The 18,941-nt window shown below is 41.9% G+C and overlaps 1 protein-coding gene across 5 annotated transcripts in view; it reads left to right on the forward strand.

Moving 5' to 3' along the window:
• LOC147112031 (testis-specific gene 10 protein-like) overlaps positions 1 to 18,941 on the forward strand; it is a 112,970-nt gene that overhangs the window by 53,039 nt on the left and 40,990 nt on the right. For all 5 annotated transcript variants that reach the window (XM_085999497.1, XM_085999496.1, XM_085999495.1 and 2 more), the window contains 6 exons: positions 795 to 968; positions 3,728 to 3,805; positions 4,260 to 4,411; positions 7,995 to 8,110; positions 9,187 to 9,341; positions 12,190 to 12,245. In XM_085999497.1, the coding sequence (XP_085855623.1) occupies positions 795 to 968; positions 3,728 to 3,805; positions 4,260 to 4,411; positions 7,995 to 8,110; positions 9,187 to 9,341; positions 12,190 to 12,245 (731 nt within the window). The remainder of the gene's footprint in view (positions 1 to 794; positions 969 to 3,727; positions 3,806 to 4,259; positions 4,412 to 7,994; positions 8,111 to 9,186; positions 9,342 to 12,189; positions 12,246 to 18,941) is intronic.

Here is an 18,941-nt window from a genome sequence, read left to right on the forward strand (position 1 = left end):
CCACAATTGTAGCATGTAGCAATGCATTAGCTACCATTACAGCACTGTTTGGGAAATCTATTAATTCCTAAGCTTCAAGAATGTTAACCTTGATTTCCTTATTATTCACCACAAAGTTCAGTGTAATGCTTGGATTGAAGTTAAGTTGACAGATTGATTTCATTCACATACAGAAGCAGAAGCCATCCATGATCATAGACAACATACCTGCACAAATACGACAGCATTGAAATGGGCATCTTCATTTCATCAGGAAGCGTCCTGAGTTATTCTCATCACCTAAATTACAGTCATGTACTTTCTCTAAATTTTCTAAATTTTGTCATATTTGTTCTAGATAATTGATTAATTACGATTTTTAGAAGAAAACATTCATATGCTTTCTGATATGAGATATTTAAGTGTGTAAAACTGAATTTCCTGTACTATACAGCCATAGTAAAGGAATGCTCTATAATATATATGCTGTAATGAAGAAATTAATGTGACTGATGGCATGGTCCAGTCTGATCAGCTGTTTGAATTTTATGGTGCTAGCCACAAAGTAATTATTGTGATATAAAAAGTTGCCGATGGTATGGGTGGTTGTGATTAAGGCATATCTAATTTTCAGTGTAAGGTTGGAAATACTGAAAATCTGCTAACTGCTTATAAGAAAACAACATTTATTTCCTGTGTAACTCTGTGACAAGACCGTATAGCTAAGGCCAAGAACTGTGAAAGTTTTCCAAGAATTGTTTTAAAAAAAAATACAATTTAAATATTTGTTATGCTAATTGCATAAAATAACCTAGGCCCAGGAAGAGCTTACTAGACTACGCAGAGATGCAGTCAAGTCCCCGAGATCGCCGAAAAACAGTCTGACAGCGCAAGATATCCTGCGACGCTTGGAATGTGAGCGCGATGAAGCCGTTGCAGACTTCAGGAGAATGATCACAGAACGAGACAGTCTCAGGGAACGATTAAAGGTGAGGAAAAGCACAACTTAAACCTAAAACTAAATTACTCAGCCAAACAAGTCGTTGAAGTTATTAGATAATCAGTGTTGGATATTTCCTTCCCTATCCTTTTAGCGGATTTGAAAAGCTAGAGACAGTAATATGTCTGATAATTAACTTATTTTTTTGTCTTTATAATACTCCTGTGAAGCGCCTTGGGATGTTTTACTACGCTAAAGGCGCTATATAAATACAAGTTGTTGTTGTTATGGTTACAAAACATTAATCTTAAAACCCCCCATACAGAGCAATACACATCAGCCTTGCGTCTAACACTCGTGCATAGGATTTGGTGAGGAACCGTGAAAATGGCTTCTCCAAGCCTGTTCACGCTACCTGGTCTTGAAGGTAGGCAAAAGTCTTCCTAACTGAGTAAAAGTATTACATCTCTTCTTATACCATTTTCTTTATGGTCTGCTTCCTGATGGATGCAACACTATCTGATGTTTTATGACCCCTCACCCCCACCCTAGTCCCCAAATCTTTGAACAGCTTGTCAGACAGGTATTTTCATACCATATTGTTACTTCCTGTCATTGCTTTCACTGAGCCATAGCTTTTATTTTATTGTTTTTATTTTATCTCAGGTTATGCGCCATACCCCATTTCTGGCCACAAAAGTGGATATGGATCTGCGCCTATGACTCTGCTGTGCCTGTGGTGTTTCTTTGAAATTGTCCCATTCATTTAGCTCATGCCAGATCTAATCTGGAATTTTAAAAACATTGTTTTCTGATTCAACTGTGCATGACTTCCACATTAATGATCCTAACAAGCAAATACCCATCTTTTGTACTAACTTTTCAATAAGGTTTTTTAATTTTGGGTGTGTAGAACTGGTCAGCACAGATCTAAGTACAGAAAATTAGTTGGTTAGCACTTTCAATCTTCATTATTTCACTTTTGAAATGCATCTACGTTTACACTACAAAGTCAGGAATTTCACTCCCTATGTTTGTGTCTGTGTTTTTACAAATAGTATCACATAATACATTAAGTCTACTGTCAAGAAGTATACTTGGCATAAATGTTTTCCTGTACGATATATTACTGCTATCAGCAGAGTTGAGTTTTGTTACCTCAGTGTACCATAATGAAACTTAGAGCTGTATAATTCTGCAATAGACTTCTTGCTAAAGTTATTGAGGTTACATTGATCTTTGGTGATAGCGAATCGGAAGCCCATTTCCCCCCCCCAACGGGGTCAATTGAAGAGAAAATTGGGTGTGTAAAACGGGCTGCCAATTCACTATTGCCCAATTTGCGCTAATGCTGAAGACCAATTTCACCCCTACTAAATTTTAAGTTTGACATTTAAAAAATTTACAACCTAAATCACTATTGTGAATAGTAAAAATAGTTTTGTATATATAACTGGACTGTTAATTTAGCCCTGAGTACCGAGAATCTAAACCGGAAAGCCCGACAATCTGAATAAATGAAAAACCTCAAACCAGTTACTTATTCCAGTCAAAATATTAGTGAGTAACTGCATTTCTGTAATTTCAGACAGATGTTTTAAATCACAAACATAAAATGTGTGAAAATTGGTCATGCCACATCCTCTGCGTAGTTGGGTGCTGATTTTAGGTAAAATGTTATAATGGTATAAAATAATGCTTGTTTTTTCCTTTATTCATTCTCGGGATACGGGTGGCGATGGCAAGGCCGACATATATTGCCCATCCTTAATTGCCCTGAGAAGGTAGTGGTGGGCCACTTCAGAGCGTAGTTAAGAGTCGGCCACATTGGTGTGGTGCTGGGGTCACATATAGGCCAGACCGGGCAAGGATGGCAGGTTTCCTTTCCTAAAGGACATTAGTGAACCAGTTGGGTTTTTACGGCAATCCGATAGCTTCATGGTCAATGATACTAGCTTTTTTTTTAACTGGATGATTGATTGGTCTATGATATAAATTCACATTACAAATTATTTTTTATATATTTAGCCAAGGCTCAGCTACATGGAGACATACAAGCATAGTACAGGGTTGACATGCTTTTTACAAGGCTCACAAATCTATCTCGGAGGAATTCAGGTCACTGGCTCTCGGTGTTGCAGGCAAACATTTTACGTACACTGCTACACTTCTCTGTTAGGAGCAGTACATTTGGCAGCAGTTGTAGGTAATCCAGGAGCCTCACTGGTGACTTGTGAATAGATTATTTCTTTCCTTATTTTTTTTCCCTGCCCTTTCTGAGAAAATGCTTTTCCCAACTCTCCCAAGTAGGACACATTCTGCAGGGAATTGCTGGAAAGAACCTTCCTATCATTTGACAGAACAACACATGAATACATTAATGTGTTGTACCTTCAGACTCTGCTTTTGCCTTCCTAATGTTTTAATGTCATAATGATGTAGTTTAATTATCAGCATTAAATTCTCTCTTGCTTTGAAATTGTCATGGGATAGTAGGTGATGAATGCTTATTGCTACTTTAGCAGAGGCATTAATCTCTTTAAAATAAATGAGGTAACAGCTCTGGTAAAATAGCAGAGAAGAATTTCATATGAGGACATTAAACGTTAGTCTGCTAGTATCTGGGTGTCATTTCAGACATGATTGTGTGCAGGATTAAAGGATGTTCTGTCCTTTCTGGGTTGAAACAATATAGTAATAGTGAATTCAAATACAAGCTGTGAATGAATTCTTATTTTTCAGACACTGAGCAAGAAAATAACATCAGATCTAGTTTATTAGTACTTAATAGTCTCAATGTTGCATTAGATTTCCCAGGAGACTGCAATTAATGAGAGAGCACATCTGGAGCAAAGAATAGAGGACCTGAAGGCTTCCATGCACACAGTAATGTTGATATTATTTTTTATGATCAAATGCTATAATTGAAATTTTAAAAATATATTGTATTTTAAAGTAAAGATTGTGACCTCCCCTGGACTGTGATTCAAAGTTTTGCGAATGAGATTAACTATGCAACATGCCCAGCTTCTACCACAACAAAAAATACAATCTATCTAGTTTCTGTGTAAACACAAAAAGTAATGTTTGAAAAACCAGTGATTGTAAACTGATTCATGCTTAAGAACTTCAGCGTCTTTGATCGCATATGATTTAGTGCTGGCCTATCATTTCAGCGAGGATTGTAACAAAGATATTCATCATTAACACATCGCCTTGTAGTAAATCGATTTAACATTGTATTGCTCACTTGTATTCTGTCTCCTATGCCTGCTTTGAGCACGTTTGCTGTATTGTCACTCAATCTCACTGCAGACATAATTGTCTTGCTTCTTCTCAGTTGGAAAGTGAAAGATTGGAACATCGATCAAGGCTGACTTGTCTAAAAGATAGTGTAACCTCCCTGGAGGAAGAAGTCAAAATATTGGCTAGAAAGTCATCCGACACTGAAGATGAGCTGTGCAGACAGAGAGCAGAAAACAACCAGATCAGGTGAAATTTTTCATCTGAAAATTGCTAGAGTATGACATCTTCCATAAAAACTGACTTTCCTAAACTAATTTTTTAAAAGAACTACCGCATTGTAGAACACTTTGGTAGGTACTGGTTGCGGTTATTCTGGAGAAAGCCCATGCTGTACCGCATAAAACACCAAGGGGGAAAAATTCATTAGTGACTATTTTGGGTCGCTAACATTGCCTGGGCGCTAAAAATAGCGCCGGCGATCGCTAACTTCAGTTTTAGCGCTCCACTTCCTTCTTAGAGCGCTAACCCCGAATATCAGGGTGGTGTGTTCTGCAGCGCTACGCACTGCACCACATAGTGCTGCCACACGGAAGGGCTCTTCCTCTCATTAAAGTGGAGGGCCCAAACCTACAACTCTGCGGGGCCCTACCTCGACGACCGGGAAGCGGGGTAACGTGCCAGCAGCCTGGCACTCGAGAGGAGTGCCGGGCTGCCAGATCGCAGCACGGACCCGCGTTCAAAGACACAACGGCCCCGACAAGTAAGTCGGCCAATATGCACACTTAGCACTTTTGGGAGCACCAAAACAGAAAATCTCTCCTTTAGTTTTCTGTTTTGTCATGAACCAGAATAAATATGTAATTTTTCATTTTCTCGCCTCGTGCACTGAGCAGGAAACTTAGTCAATTGGAAAATGATCTGGTATTGTAGCCTAAAAGAGTTTTTTTCTTTAAGTAATGCTTTCTCAAGTAATAATGCGTGATTGATTACAAATTAGCAGATACATATATCAAAGCAAAAACAAAATACCACGGATGCTGGAAATCTGAAATAAAAACAAAAAATGCAAGAAATACACAGCAGGTCAGGCAGCATCTGTGGAGAGAGAAACAGAGTTAACGTTTCAGGTCGATGAACTTTCATCAGAACTGGAAGTTAGAGATTTAACCGTTTTTAAGCAAGTACAGAGCCAGGGAAAGGGGTGGGGTGGTGGGGGGAAAGGAAAGATCAATGGGGAAGATCTGTGATAGGGTGGAGGGCAGGAATGATTAAATGGCAAAAGGGGTTTGGTAATAGGACAAGTAAAGAAACAAATGATGTGTCTAGAGGAGCTGTAACTGGCAGCAGCAGAACCATTACCAGCCCCTGCTGTCCGAGGAAAATGGGAGCATTGATTATGATCTGAAGATAATTGAATTCAATTTTGAGTCCGGAAGGTTGTAAAGTGCCTAATTGAAAGATGAGGTGCTGTTCCTCGAGCTTCCATTGATCTTCATAGGATGCCGAGGACAGAGAGGAAGTAGGATGGAGAATTAATATGGCAAGCAACCGGAAGCTAAGGGTCACGCTTGCGGACTGAACAGAGGTGTTCAGCAAAGCGATCATCCAGTTTGCGTTTGGTCTCCCCAATGTAGAGGAGACAACATCGTGAGCAGCAAATACAGTATACTAAATTGAAAGAAGTAAGTCGCTGTTTCACCTGGAAGGAGTGTTTAGGGCCCTGGACGGTGGGAAGGGAGGAGGTGAAAGGGCAGGTGTAGCATCTCTCAATCCCATCCTTGCGCAAAGTCCACCCATATGCACCAGCAGGGGTTGATGGAAAGCACATTAGGAGCAGGAATCCAAGCTGACTTTTCCTTCCCTAAGCTAGACTAATCTAGATAAGACCAATTGCAGTACCTATACTTCCATCCCAGCCTAGATTGTGGTAAATATGAATATACAACCCATTCTAGCTCATCCATCCTGATAGAACCCTTACTCCTTGCCCTTCCCACAACATACAATTGTTTCTTGAATAATACTTGGATTTTTGCCTCTACTACTCAATCTGAAAATCCATCCAAGTGTTGACCATTCTTTCTGTGAAGAATAACTTCCTGATACCAGTCTTAAATCTGCTTTTTGATATTTTGAGCATGTGGCTCACGTTTAAATTGAAATAGTGTTCTGGAATTACCTTTCTATACTATTTCCTTGCTTATGTATCTCTATTCAGTCCCCTCTCATTTGCCTTCTGGGAAGACTGAAGTTTCTCCAGTCATTGTAATTAATTTCTATGATACTGGGGATCAGTCTCGTGGTACGTCTGTACACCAATTTTAGAACTTGAATTTCTCTCTTCAGTCTCGGTAATCTGAATGGGGCACTGTGATCAAGGTCTGGTCTGACTCGATTGTGATATGGTTTAGGCATGACTTCCTCATCAGCTAACTCTACATAGTCAGGAGATCGTAGCCAGGCCTTGTACAACTCAGCTACTCACTGCATTAACCAGATGAGCCTTTGCATTTAGTGAAATGTTAGGGGAGTATTTTTCTGAGTAAGCGCCAGCAGCAGGGAACCTCACCCACTGCCATTGATTTTAGGATGTGCATTGGTGACAGACAAGGTTCCAGACACAACCAGTGGGTATTCAGTGAATTACCTACGCCTTTGATCTGTGCAAGGTAAAAATATCAGTGCAAATGTCATTTTGTTAAATGGAGATCATTGCTGGCTTTTGAAGTACAGCTATGATCAGAAGGATTGCATCTGTTTCCTTGGGCTTAGATGTTGTAATATATGTTGCCCCAATTTTTTTAAATTAAAAATCTGTATTCAATCGGGTAGCATTCCCAATTGGCTTTATGTAATGCTTGCTTTTAGTATGTTTTGCATTGGAAATACTGGGCCAAAAATTGCGGTTGGAGGCGTACCTCCGGAGTACATTTCCGACCCGCAAAAGAATTACGCACTTACCTGATGGTGGCGAGGCTGCGAAAACTTGCAGTCAGAGGATGCGAGACACAGGGCAGCGTAATGGCCCATGGATCCCAGGGATGCAGGCGGTGCGGAAGAGGACCTGGGATCACGTGGGCCTGGTCCTCCAATTACAAAGCAGAATTCGATTTTAATCATTTCCGAAGGGAATCCCGTAATGAGATGTAATGGAATTCCAAAACCTGATCTAATTACAATTTACAGAATTGGAATTTAAATTGTAATTAGCTTCATTCCACCAACCTCACTAAAAATTTAATTTTTGGATCATTTTCAACATCATTAAAACTCTAATGCATGCCTGTATTTGCAGAAACTCATTTGATACAGTGTATGTGTATCATTTACGATATGAAAATGTTTCAATCATGCTGGAAAAATCCCTTTACGCTGTTGCGAACAGGCCCTGAGCCTGTTTGCACCAACCGTAACATTTCCGTGCACAATTGCTGGCTAGTTGGTGGACCCAACTCTGTACCAGCAACTGCTTTTTCGTGGCCTACGCAGATGGCTCTCAGAGTACGCCACCATACCGACCACAAAATCCGGGCCTATAACACAGAAATCATGTTGTCGAATAGAACATATTTGGGCAGTGTATGATTGTAAATTAATAAATTACTACTATTAGAATTGGGAGATCTGATCATGCCAAATAAAATCATGCTGTTAATTGCTCTTATATAGGAATTTCAATTCACATTATCTGCATGTGACTTTTTAAAAAAGTACAATTAGTTTGTTTTGAAACTTCTCAAAAATATTTGTATGTTAATAAGCCAGAACTGCCCTACTGCTTTCAACAACCACAACAACAACAATATCATTGTGATATTTATCATTGCAGATTATTAATAGACCAGGCGGAAGATAGCCTTGCTGAAACCCAGCGACGTCTCTCATTAAAAACCACTGATGTACAACTTGCACAGGATAAAAATATTCGCCAGAGTGAAAAGATTGGTAATACCAACTGTTCCCTTGTTTTAATGCAAAGCAAATCAGTAAATGTATAACATTTGAGATAACATAATTTCTCACATTTTCCCAAAAGATTATTTTCCATTTATCATGTATGAAGATACAAAAAAAGTAAGGAAAGACCATTGGGCCCATCGCTGTGTAGCCCAATCTATTAGATGGTGCCACAGTCTGCGACACCCTCCTGCTGGGTTACAGTTCCATAGGCACTTGTGCTTTTCCATTACCTTGTCCAAGTGATCATTATCCCCACATGAGCCTTGACACAGAGGGTCATCAGGCTGTTCAGCTTTGGAGGAACATCACAGACCCTGCCTGTTGTCTCAATGTGCACATTTCAGTGGAGGTTGATAGCTGGTGATTGGGAGATTTCTTTCCCCTCTCCCTAATCTAGGGGTACATGCTTGTTATAGTGCCTCAACTGCTGTCCTGCTTGAGATCAGTTAACAGCGCAGACTGGGAATCAAACCTTCGACTTTCCTGGTCTAGATGGGTCAAATTCATTGAATCCTCTGCATTTTCTAAATAGATTATACTCAGTGTACTATAGTTACAGAAATTTTCTGCTTCTAAAAGTAATGGACAGAAAATATAAAAAGGCTCAAATGGTATGAAGTAAAATGTTAAGGCATTAAAAATCAGTGGGTAAATGTAATCATGCTGTTGCAAAATATATAATTTTTGATTTTTTAATTCTGCTTAAAACCTTATATTGAACATTAGAAATTTAGAGAAAATGACGAACTTAATTTTTTTTCAAAAAGCATCTTGAGTAATTCAATTGGTTCATCAACAAATTGTGATGGGAAAATATTGCCATGTTGATGGAGGGTTTTCCCATTATAAATGCTGGCATTCCTAGAGGTTTTCCATTTTAAATGTTTAAAAAGTGCAGCATATACAACATTATTAATAATAGGTGTGTTATATAAACACTAGTTGCAACAGAGCCCACAGCCATCTTTGTGTAATATTTGATAATTTACAATTTTAATTACAATTTTAAATTATTCTGATTAATTATAGAATACTAAGATTCAAAATCTTATACCCAATAGATGATCTGACCAGACAGGTTGCTTCACTTCAAGAAGAAGTTGGCACAACTCGATCTAATGTCTATGAACTTGATAAACAAAAGAACAGTTTGCAAGAGCTTGTGGATGAAAAGGCTGAGACAATTGCTTCCCTGGAGGAAAGTCTTCACCAGAAAGTAAGGCATTTTCAAAGAGCCACAAAATGGTACCTATATGCCAATGTGGCTATACTTCTATACTTTCTAAGGTTTTTGGCAGCATGTGAACAGATGGTGCAGCTTTTAAAGAAGTGACAACAGAATCATAAATTTATTCCATGCACAGCCTATAAACTAGATCAGGGCTCTTTTTTGGTTCCTTTTGCCATTTGTAGTTAGGTAAATTGTCTTAAAAGAGGCTGTATTCTTCCAAATTTCTCCAATTTGATGGAGCTAAGAACATAAGAAATAAGAGCAGGAGTAGGCCATTCGGCCCCTCAAGACTCCCCGCCACTCAACAAGATCATGGCTGATCTGTTCTTGGCCTCAACGCCACTTTCCTGCCCGCTCCCCATAACCCTCGACTCCCCTGTAGCTCAAATATATGTCAATCTCCGCCTTGAATATATTCACTGACTCCGCCTCCACAGCTCTCTGGGGTAGAGAATTCCAAAGATTCATGACCCTCTGAGAAAAGAAATTCCTCCTCATCTCCGTTTTAAATGGGCGACCCCTTATCCTGAAACTGTGCCCCCTAGTTCTAGATTCCTCCATGAGGGGAAACATCCTCCCTGCATCTACACTGTCAAGCCCCCTCAGAATCTTGTATGTTTCAATACAATTACCTCTCACTCTTCTAAACTCCAATGACTATAGGCCCAACCCGCTCAACCTTTCTTCATAAGACAACCCCTTCATCTCAGGAATTAACCTAGTGAACCTTCTCTGAGCTGCCTCCAATGCAAGTATATCCCTCCTTAAATAAAGAGACCAAAACTGCACACAGTACTCCAGGTGTGATCTCACCAGCGCCCTGTACAGTTGTAGCAAGGCTTCCCTACTTTTATACTCTATCCCCCTTGCAATAAAGGCCAACATTCCAGTTGTCTTCCTAATTACTTGCTGTCCCTGCTTGCTAACTTTTTGTGTTTCATGTACGAGGACCCCCAGATCTCTTTGTACCGCAGCATTATGTAGTCTCTCTCCATTTAAATAATAATTTGCTTTTTTATTTTTCCTACCAAAGTGGAAAACATCACATTTTCCCTCATTATACTCCATCTGCCAAATTTTTGCCCACTCACTTAACCTATCTATATCCCTTTGCAAGACTCTTTGGGCTGGATTTTTATTGAGGAGGCGGGTAGGAGGCGGGACTACAACTTTCGGGGTTGTAGTCCTGCCTCCATCGAGTTCTAGCCAACCCACGCGATTTTGACTTGATTGACCTTGTTGAGCCCGCCCAGCAGGCTCAGCAGGCCAATTAAGGGCCACCAGGCAACAGGTGACGTCACAGATTGATATTTCATCTGTCAAGACCTTTTGACAGATGAAATATCAGAGTTTTGCAGCTGGTTGAAGCTGTCAAACACTGACAACCTGTACTCCAGGTTAATTCCTTCCTCTTAGGATGATTTAGAGATCTCTCCGGAACAGAAAGCTGAATGCTGCAATTTTTGACAGATCGCGGCCATTCTGCTTTCTGTGCCAGTGAGATGAGGGACTCCCGAGACCTGAAGGAAGGCTGTAAAGGTAAGTAAAACTTCTTTAAACACACACACTTACCTCTGCACTCATGCACCCATCACTCACCTGAAAACCGGACATCTCGAACCCTCCAAGCCCGACGGCCCGCCTCACTAACTTGGTGTGGTTTGGAGCCGTCAGGAATCCCACATTTCACCAATGAAAATAGGGATTAGGCTAAAAACTGCCTGTTGACTACCTGTTAACAGGCAGATAATTGGCACTAATCCCCTTCCCGCCTCGGGGAGGCGGGTCCCAGTGCGGGTCGGGTACCCACCTCCTTTGAAACTGGCATGGAGGCGGGTTGGGGGCGGGATGGGTTCGTGCCCTCCGATTTCAGGATTTTAACCCCTCATACACCTCCAATCCTGCCTCCACGGCCCAATGAAAATCCTGCCCTTTGTGTCCGCCTCACAACTTGCTTTCCCACCTATCTTTGTATCATCAGCAAATTTGGCTACAGTGCACACGGACCTTTCATCCAAGTCATTAATATAGTTTGTAAATAGTTGAGGCCCCAGCACTGATCCCTGTGGCACCCCACTAGTTACAGTTTGCCAACCGGAAAATGACCTATTTATCCCGACTCTTTGTTTTCTGTTAGTTAGCCAATCCTCTATCCATCCATGCTAATATATTACCCCTAACCCTGTGAGCTCTTATCTTGTGCAGTAACCTTGTATGTGGCACCTTATCGAATGCCTTCTGGAAATCCAAATACACTACATCTACTGGTTCCCCTTTATCCACCCTGCTCGTTACATCCTCAAAGAACTCTGGTAAATTTGTCAAACACGATCTCCCTTTCATAAGTCTAAAGCATGTGCAGGATAACCTCATTCAAAGAATGAGGAAGCCCCTGTTGAAGCTGGGTAATCTACATACTGTTTTGAATGTTCGTTGTGTTTTGCTACCAAAGTAATTCACATTGGCTTATAACTGCCCCAAAGTCTTCAACTGAAACTGATATTAGAGGAAACAAACTCTTTAGCAGAAGAATGATTCTTATTTACTAAGTGTTCAGTTTATAATAGAGTTTGTTATTTACAAGAGATTGTCCCGATCGTGCACTGTAACTTCGGTAGAAAAGCCGCGCAAACCCCAGAAAAGCAGCATAAATGCCATTTTTCCAGGGTTTCTGTTTATGCTGTTATTCCAGGGTTTCCACAGCTCTTCCACTGAAGTTACGGCGGGTGAACAGAACAACCTCGGCAGAATTTCACCCCTTTAATGTTTGTGTGTGAAAGCATGTGTAAGTCTTCACTACAGATTTAATTGACTTTACTGTTTGTTTCCAAAGAAAAAGAACATTGCAGATAATCAATTACACCTGAGTGAATTGGAGGCAACTGTTGAGTAAGTACATTTTAGACTTCTGTAAAAAGCTGCATTTCTTGAAAATTTGTATGTGTTGTTACATCAGGAGGACATTTTGCATCTGTGAATTTAATGTTGGGCTCTAATATTGCATTCCTGTTTTTCTTCAGTACCAAGTACACATGTCAGAATTAGAGAGGCAAGATTAAAAAAAAAAAAAGGATTTGCATTATGCTGTGCTGTGTTCCAAATGTCCTAGGTTGGGAGGAAACTCCACCACTGCTTTTGGATACGTACTAGTCAAGCTAAGACCACTTGACTACACTACTGATTCTGTTTGTGTGAAAATAACAGGGCATGACTAATTTCATGTTGACTAGCCTGTTGCGAGGTGCTGCCTGCACTAATGTAGAGATCATTAAATGTTGTTATACAGTATCAACAACAACTTGCATTTATCTAGCACATTTAACATTTAAAAAAATTCCCAGAAGTGCAAGGAAAAAAGCCAAAGAAGGAGATACCAGGTGGGGTGACCAAAGGTTGGGTCAAATTGCTAGGCTTCAAAGAGGGTCTTAAAGGAGGAGAGGTGCAGAGGGGTTTAGGTAAGAATTTCCTGAGTGTGGTGCCTAGGTGGCTGAAAGCACAGTGGGGCGGTGCACAAGAGGCCAGAGTCAGAGGAAGGGAGAGTTTGGAGGGAGGAAGGGGGTTGGAGGGCACAGCGTGGTTACAGAGATAAGGAGGGGCAAGGTCATGAAGGAATTCAAACACAAGGATGAGAATTTTAAATTTTGAGGAATTGGGAGACTAGGAGCCAATGTAGGTCAGTGAGGATGGGGGAAATAGGACTTGGTGCAGGATAGGCTATGGACAGCAGGGTTTTGGATGAGCTGAAGTTTACAGAGGGTGGATGATGGAAGGCCAGCTATAGGAGCAACATGAGCACTCGTGAGAGATGTTCGTGCAGTATGTATGGTGTGTATAACTATGGTCCCTGCTGCATACCATATTCCCATTGATCCTTCCATTACTTGACTGATGTGGGAGATAGCATCTGTGATCTGATTCATGCAGTTTCCTACCTTACCCAGACAACTGCTGTCTGTAAGGAGATAAATACCTGTTTTACATTTTAAAAATTATTATTTGTTATCGTGATTGGGTATTGCTGGCAAGGCCGGCGTTTATTGCCAACACTAGTTGTCCTTGAGAAGGTGGTGGTGGGTGGCCTTCTTGAATCTGTGCAATCCGTGTGGTCAAGGTGCTCCCACAGTGCTGTTATGTAGGGATTTCCAGGATTTTTACCCAGTGACGATGAAGGAACAGCAATATATGTCCAGTCAGGGTGGTGGGTAACTTGGAGGGGAACTGGAGGTGATGGTGTTCCCAAGCACCTGCTGCTCTTGTTCTTCTAGGTGGTGGAGGTCGCCGGTTTGGGAGGTGCTGCCAAAGAAGCCTTGGTGAGTTTCTGCAGTGCATCCTGTAGGTAGTACACTCTGCAGCTACGGTACATTTGTAGTGGAGGTGGTGGATGTTTGGGCTAGTGGATGATTTGCCGATCAAGCGGATTGCTTTGTCCTGGATATTGTCTAGCTTCTAAGTGTTGTTGCAGCTGCACTCATCCAGGCACCTGGAGAGTATTCCATCACAATTCTGACTTGTGCGTTGTAGGTGGTGGAGAGGCTTTGGGGAGTCAGGAGGTGAGCCACTTGCTGCAAAATACCCAGCATCTGACTTGCTCTTGTAGCCACAGCATTTATGTGGATGGTCCAGTTGAGTTTCTGGTTAATGGAGACACTCAGGATATTGATGTTGGGGGACTCGGCAGTGGTCACTTGTCACTTAACAGTCCAAACCTGAATATTGCCCAGGTCTTACTGCTTGCGGGTATGGACTGCTTCATTGGCCCAGAAATTTGGGTCCCAACGCGTGAGTACACACTGGGTACTCACACGTAGGCCCAACGAAAGTGCCGGTTTTGTGCATGCACTGCGCATGCACGGGAAACTGGCACTTCCGTTCCCCTGAAAGAAGGGGTTGACAGGTGGAACACGTGCTCTGGAGAGGCGGCGCGTGTGCATCGAACTTACGTTTTTTTTCCAGGTTTTTCCAGGAGGGTAAGTCTCCAGCAGTTACACTTTTAAAAAGCAGGCGCAAGGCCTGCTTTTAACAAGGTAAGTGGTGAATTAATTAAAATTAAAACATTTTTTCCACAGGTTTATTATTTTTAAATACTTTAAAGAAAGGTAAGTTTATTTTTAGCCCTGTTAGAAAATGTAATTTTTTTCAAAAATGTAAATTATTGTTTAAAAGTTATTTCATGTAATTTATAGTTATTTTAAAAATGTGATTTAAAAAAAATTTATTTGAAGTTTTAGTGATGTTTTGGGGCTTATAGTATTTATAGGTTTGACAGCTCTTCCTGTCAAACTTATGAATGAATCATTCCCTGCTACCATTGGCTCTCCATGGCCCACGTGATTCCAGGGAACGCTTCGAACTAACTGCGCCCCTGGGATACGCAAGCACTGCGCGCCAGCAGTTGGAGGAGGCCCAGGATCGGAATCTCACGCGGGCCCACAGCTCAACGGCCGGTGTGCAAGGTAAGTGCAGGTCGGGGGCTTGCACCCGCGGGAAGCCCCCGACCCGAATTTCTGGGCCAATATCTTAGGAGTTGCAAATCATCAGCGATGGGCACCACTTCTGACCTTATGATGTAGGAGAGGCCATTGATGAAGCAGCTGAAGATCGTTGGGCCTATGACGCTGTACTGACGAACTCCTGTAGCAATGTCCTGGAGCTGAGATGATTGGCTTCCAACAACCACAACCATCATTCTTTATGTCAGGTATGATTCCAGCCACTAGAGATTTCCCCCCACCCATCCTACCCCCGATCCTCACTGACTTCAGTTTTACTGGGGCTCCTAGGTGCCACATTTGGTTGAATGCTGCCTTGATGGCAAGGGCAGTCACTCTCCCCTCACCTCTGGAATTCAGGTCTTGTGTCCATGTTTGAACCAAGGCTGTAATGAGGTCTGGGCCTGAGTGGTCCTGGTGGAACCCAAACTGAGCATCAGTGAGCAGGCTATGGGTGAGTAAGTACTACTTGATAGCATGTTGATGATTCCTTCCATCAGTTTGCTGATATTTGGGAGTAGGCTGCTAGGATGATAATTGGCTGGGTTGGATTTGTCCTTCATGTGCGGTCTGCACAGAGTGGGATTAAATGGAGTGGACTGAACAGAGAGCTTTGGTTGGGAATTTGGAAAGAGTGGGAATTCAGAGAAGAGAGGGAAGGAGTTGTTGCTTTTTGCCTACACTACTTGTAGTGCTTTGTGTTACAAGTAGATATTTAATTGCAGTACCCTTAACTTAATCTAGATCAAGTAAATAGTCAGGAAATTACACTGTAAACTAAGTTACCTAATAACAAATTAAATTAAATAAAACAAGGTTATATCAGGATGGCAGTGCAGGCGGTGTGCCGCAACTGCAGCATGTGGGAGTTTGTGGAGAGCATTGTGATCCTGGACAACCATGTTTGCAGTAAGTACCTGCATCCTGAGGAACTTCAGCTCAGAGTTGTTGAGCTGGAGTCTGAGGTGCAGACATTGTGGGGCATCAGGGATGGGGAGAGTTACCTGGACACTTTGATCCAGGAGGCAGTCACACCCCTTAGGTTAGGTAGTGGTACAGGTGTGGTTAGTGGTCAGGGACAGGAGGGTGTGACTGCAATTCAGGCAGGTAAGTGGACCCCAGGTGCCGTGCTGGAGGAGCCTCAGCCTTTGCCCTTGTCCAACAGGTATGAGGTTCTTGCTGCCTGTGTGGATGAGGGAAATAGCTTGTAGGATGGATGAGCAGGCTGACCATGGCACCATGGTGCAGGAGGCCATTCAAGTGGGGAGAGTGAAAGGGAATGTCGTTATGGTAGGGGACAGTATAGTCAGGGGGATAGATATTGTTCTCTGCAGCCACAACCGAGAGTTCCGAAGGTTGTGTTGCCTGTCCAGTGCCGGGGTTAAAGACAACTCCTCACTGCTGGAGAAGAACTTGGAGTGGGAAGGGGAGGATCCAGTTGTCATGGTCCACGTAGGAACCAACGACATAGGTAGAACTAGGAATGAGGTTCTGCTGAGGGAGTTTGAGGAGCTAGGATCCAAATTAAAAAGCAGAACCTCAAAGGTAATAATTTCTGGATTGTTACCTGAGCCACGCGCAAATTGGCATAGGGACAAACAGATTAGAGGTTTAAAATGTGTGGCTCAAAGAGTGGTGTGGGAGGAAGGGGTTTTGGTTCATGGGGCACTGGCACCAGTACTGGGGAAAGAGGGAGCTGTTCCGTTGGGACGGGTTCCACTTAAACCGGGCTGGGACCAGTGTCCTGGCGTGCTGAATAACTAGGGCAGTAGACAGGGCTTTAAACTAATGAAGTGGGGGGGGGGGCGGCGGTGGCAGGAGGATTCAGGAAAGAGTAAATTTAAAAGCAGTGAGAGAAATGTCAAGGCTGTAGAGCAGAGTAGAGTTTTGAGTAAAAATAAGCAGAGTGGGCCAGGAAGGGACAGAGAGAGTAACAAAGGTAATAAGGCATCAGCGACTAAGGTGACATCAGGGAAAAATAGAAATAAGTCAAAGCTAAAGGCACTATAGCTGGATACGTGAAGCATTCGCAACAACATAGAAGAATTAATAGCGCAGATAGAAATTAACAGGTTGATCTGATAGCCATAACGGAGATGTGGTTGCAAAGTGGCCAAGGTTGGGAACTAAATATTCCAGGATACATAACTTTTAGAAGGGATAGGCAAAATGGAAAAGGAGGAGGGATAGCCCTGATAATAAAGGATGGGATAAAGACAGTAGAGAGAAAGGATCTTAGCTCTGAAAATCAAGAAGTAGAATCAGTTTGGGTGGAGCTAAGAAACAGTAAGGGGCAGAAAACATTGGTGGGAGTTGTTTATAGGCCCCCAAACAGTAGTTGTAATGTAGGGCAGTGTATAAATAAGGAAATTAGAGGCCCATGTAACAAGGGTAATACAGTAATCATGGGGGACTTTAATTTACATATAGACTGGGCAAACCAAATTTGCAGTAATAGTATGGAGGACGAATTCATGGAATATATGCAAGATAGTTTTCTAGATCAGTATGTTGAGGAACCAACTAGGGAACAGGCTATTTTAGATCTAGTATTGTGCAATGAGAAAGGGTTCATTAATAACCTTGTAGTAAAGGGGGCCTTTAGGGAAGAGTGACCATAATATGATAGAATTTTATATTGAGTTTGAAAGTGACTTAGTTAAATCCGAAACTAGGGTCTTAAATCTAAACAAAGCAAACTACGTAGGTATGAGGGGCGAGTTGGCTAAGGTAGATTGGGAAACTACATTAAAAGGTATGACTGGACGAGCAATGGCTAGCATTTAAAGAATTACTACATAATTTACAACAAATATACATTCCTTTGAGGCACAAAAACCCCACAGGAAAAGTGGTGCAACTGTGGCTAACAAGAGAAGTTAAAGATAGTATTAGATCAAAGGAAGAGGCTTATAATGCTGCCAAAAAGAGTAGTAAGCCTGAGGGTTGGGAGGATTTTAGAATTTAGCAAAGGAGGACCAAGAAATTGATAAAGGAAGGGAAAATAGAATATGAGAGTAAACTAGCGAGAGACATAAAAACAGACTGTAAAAACTTCTATAGGTATGTAAAATGGAAAAGATTAGCGAAAGTAAATGTGGGCCCCTTACAGGCTGAGACAGGAGAAATTATAATGGGGAATAAGGAAATGGCTGAGAAATTAAACCAATACTTTGGGCAGGATTTTCATTGGGCCGTGGAGGCGTTAACAGGTAGTTAACAGGCAGTTTTTAGCCTAATCCCTATTTTTAATGTTGAAGTGTGGGATTCCCGACGGCTCCAAACCACGCCAAGTTAGAGGAGGCGGACCGTCGGGATGAAGGGCTTGGAGGGGTCGAGATGTCCGGTGTTCAGGTGAGTAATGGGTGCATGAGTGCAAAGGTAAGTGTGTTTGGTGTGTGTAAAGTGTTTAAAGAAGTTCTACTAACCTTTACTTACCTTTACAGCTTTCCTTCCTTCAGGTCTCAGGAGTCCCTCATCTCACCGGCACAGAAAGCAGAATGGCTGCGAGCTGTCAAAAATTGCAGCATTCAGCTTTCTGTTCCGGGGAGATCTCTAAATCATCCTGAGAGGAAGGAATTAACTTAGAGTACAGATTGTCAGTGTTTGACAGCTTCAAACAGCTGTGAAACGCTGCTATTTCATCTGTCAAAAGGTCTTGACAGATGAAATATCAATCTGTGACGTCACCTGTTGCCGGGTGGCCCTTAATTGGCCTGCTGAGCCCACTGGGCAGGCTCAACAAGGTCAATCAAGTCAAACTCGCGTGGGTTGGCTAGAACTCAATGGAGGCGGGACTACAACCCCGAAAGTTGTAGTCCCGCCTCCTACCCGACTCCTCAATGAAAATCCAACCCTTTGTGTCTGTCTTCACGGAAGAAGATGCAAAAAACTTCCTGGAAATAGTGGAGAACCAAGGCTCTAGCGAGAATGAGGAACTGAAAGATATTAGTATTAGTAAAAAAGTAGTATTGGAGAAATTAATGGGGCTGAAAGCCGATAAATCCCCTGGACATGATGGCCAAATCCAAGGTTTTGAAAGAGTTGGCTATAGAGATAGTGGATGCATTAGTTGTCATTTTCTAAAATTCCATAT

The sequence above is a fragment of the Somniosus microcephalus genome, chromosome 10 (assembly GCF_052327205.1).
Source record: "Somniosus microcephalus isolate GS21.2 chromosome 10, FLI_Smic_1.0, whole genome shotgun sequence".
NCBI classification, from domain to species: domain Eukaryota; kingdom Metazoa; phylum Chordata; class Chondrichthyes; order Squaliformes; family Somniosidae; genus Somniosus; species Somniosus microcephalus.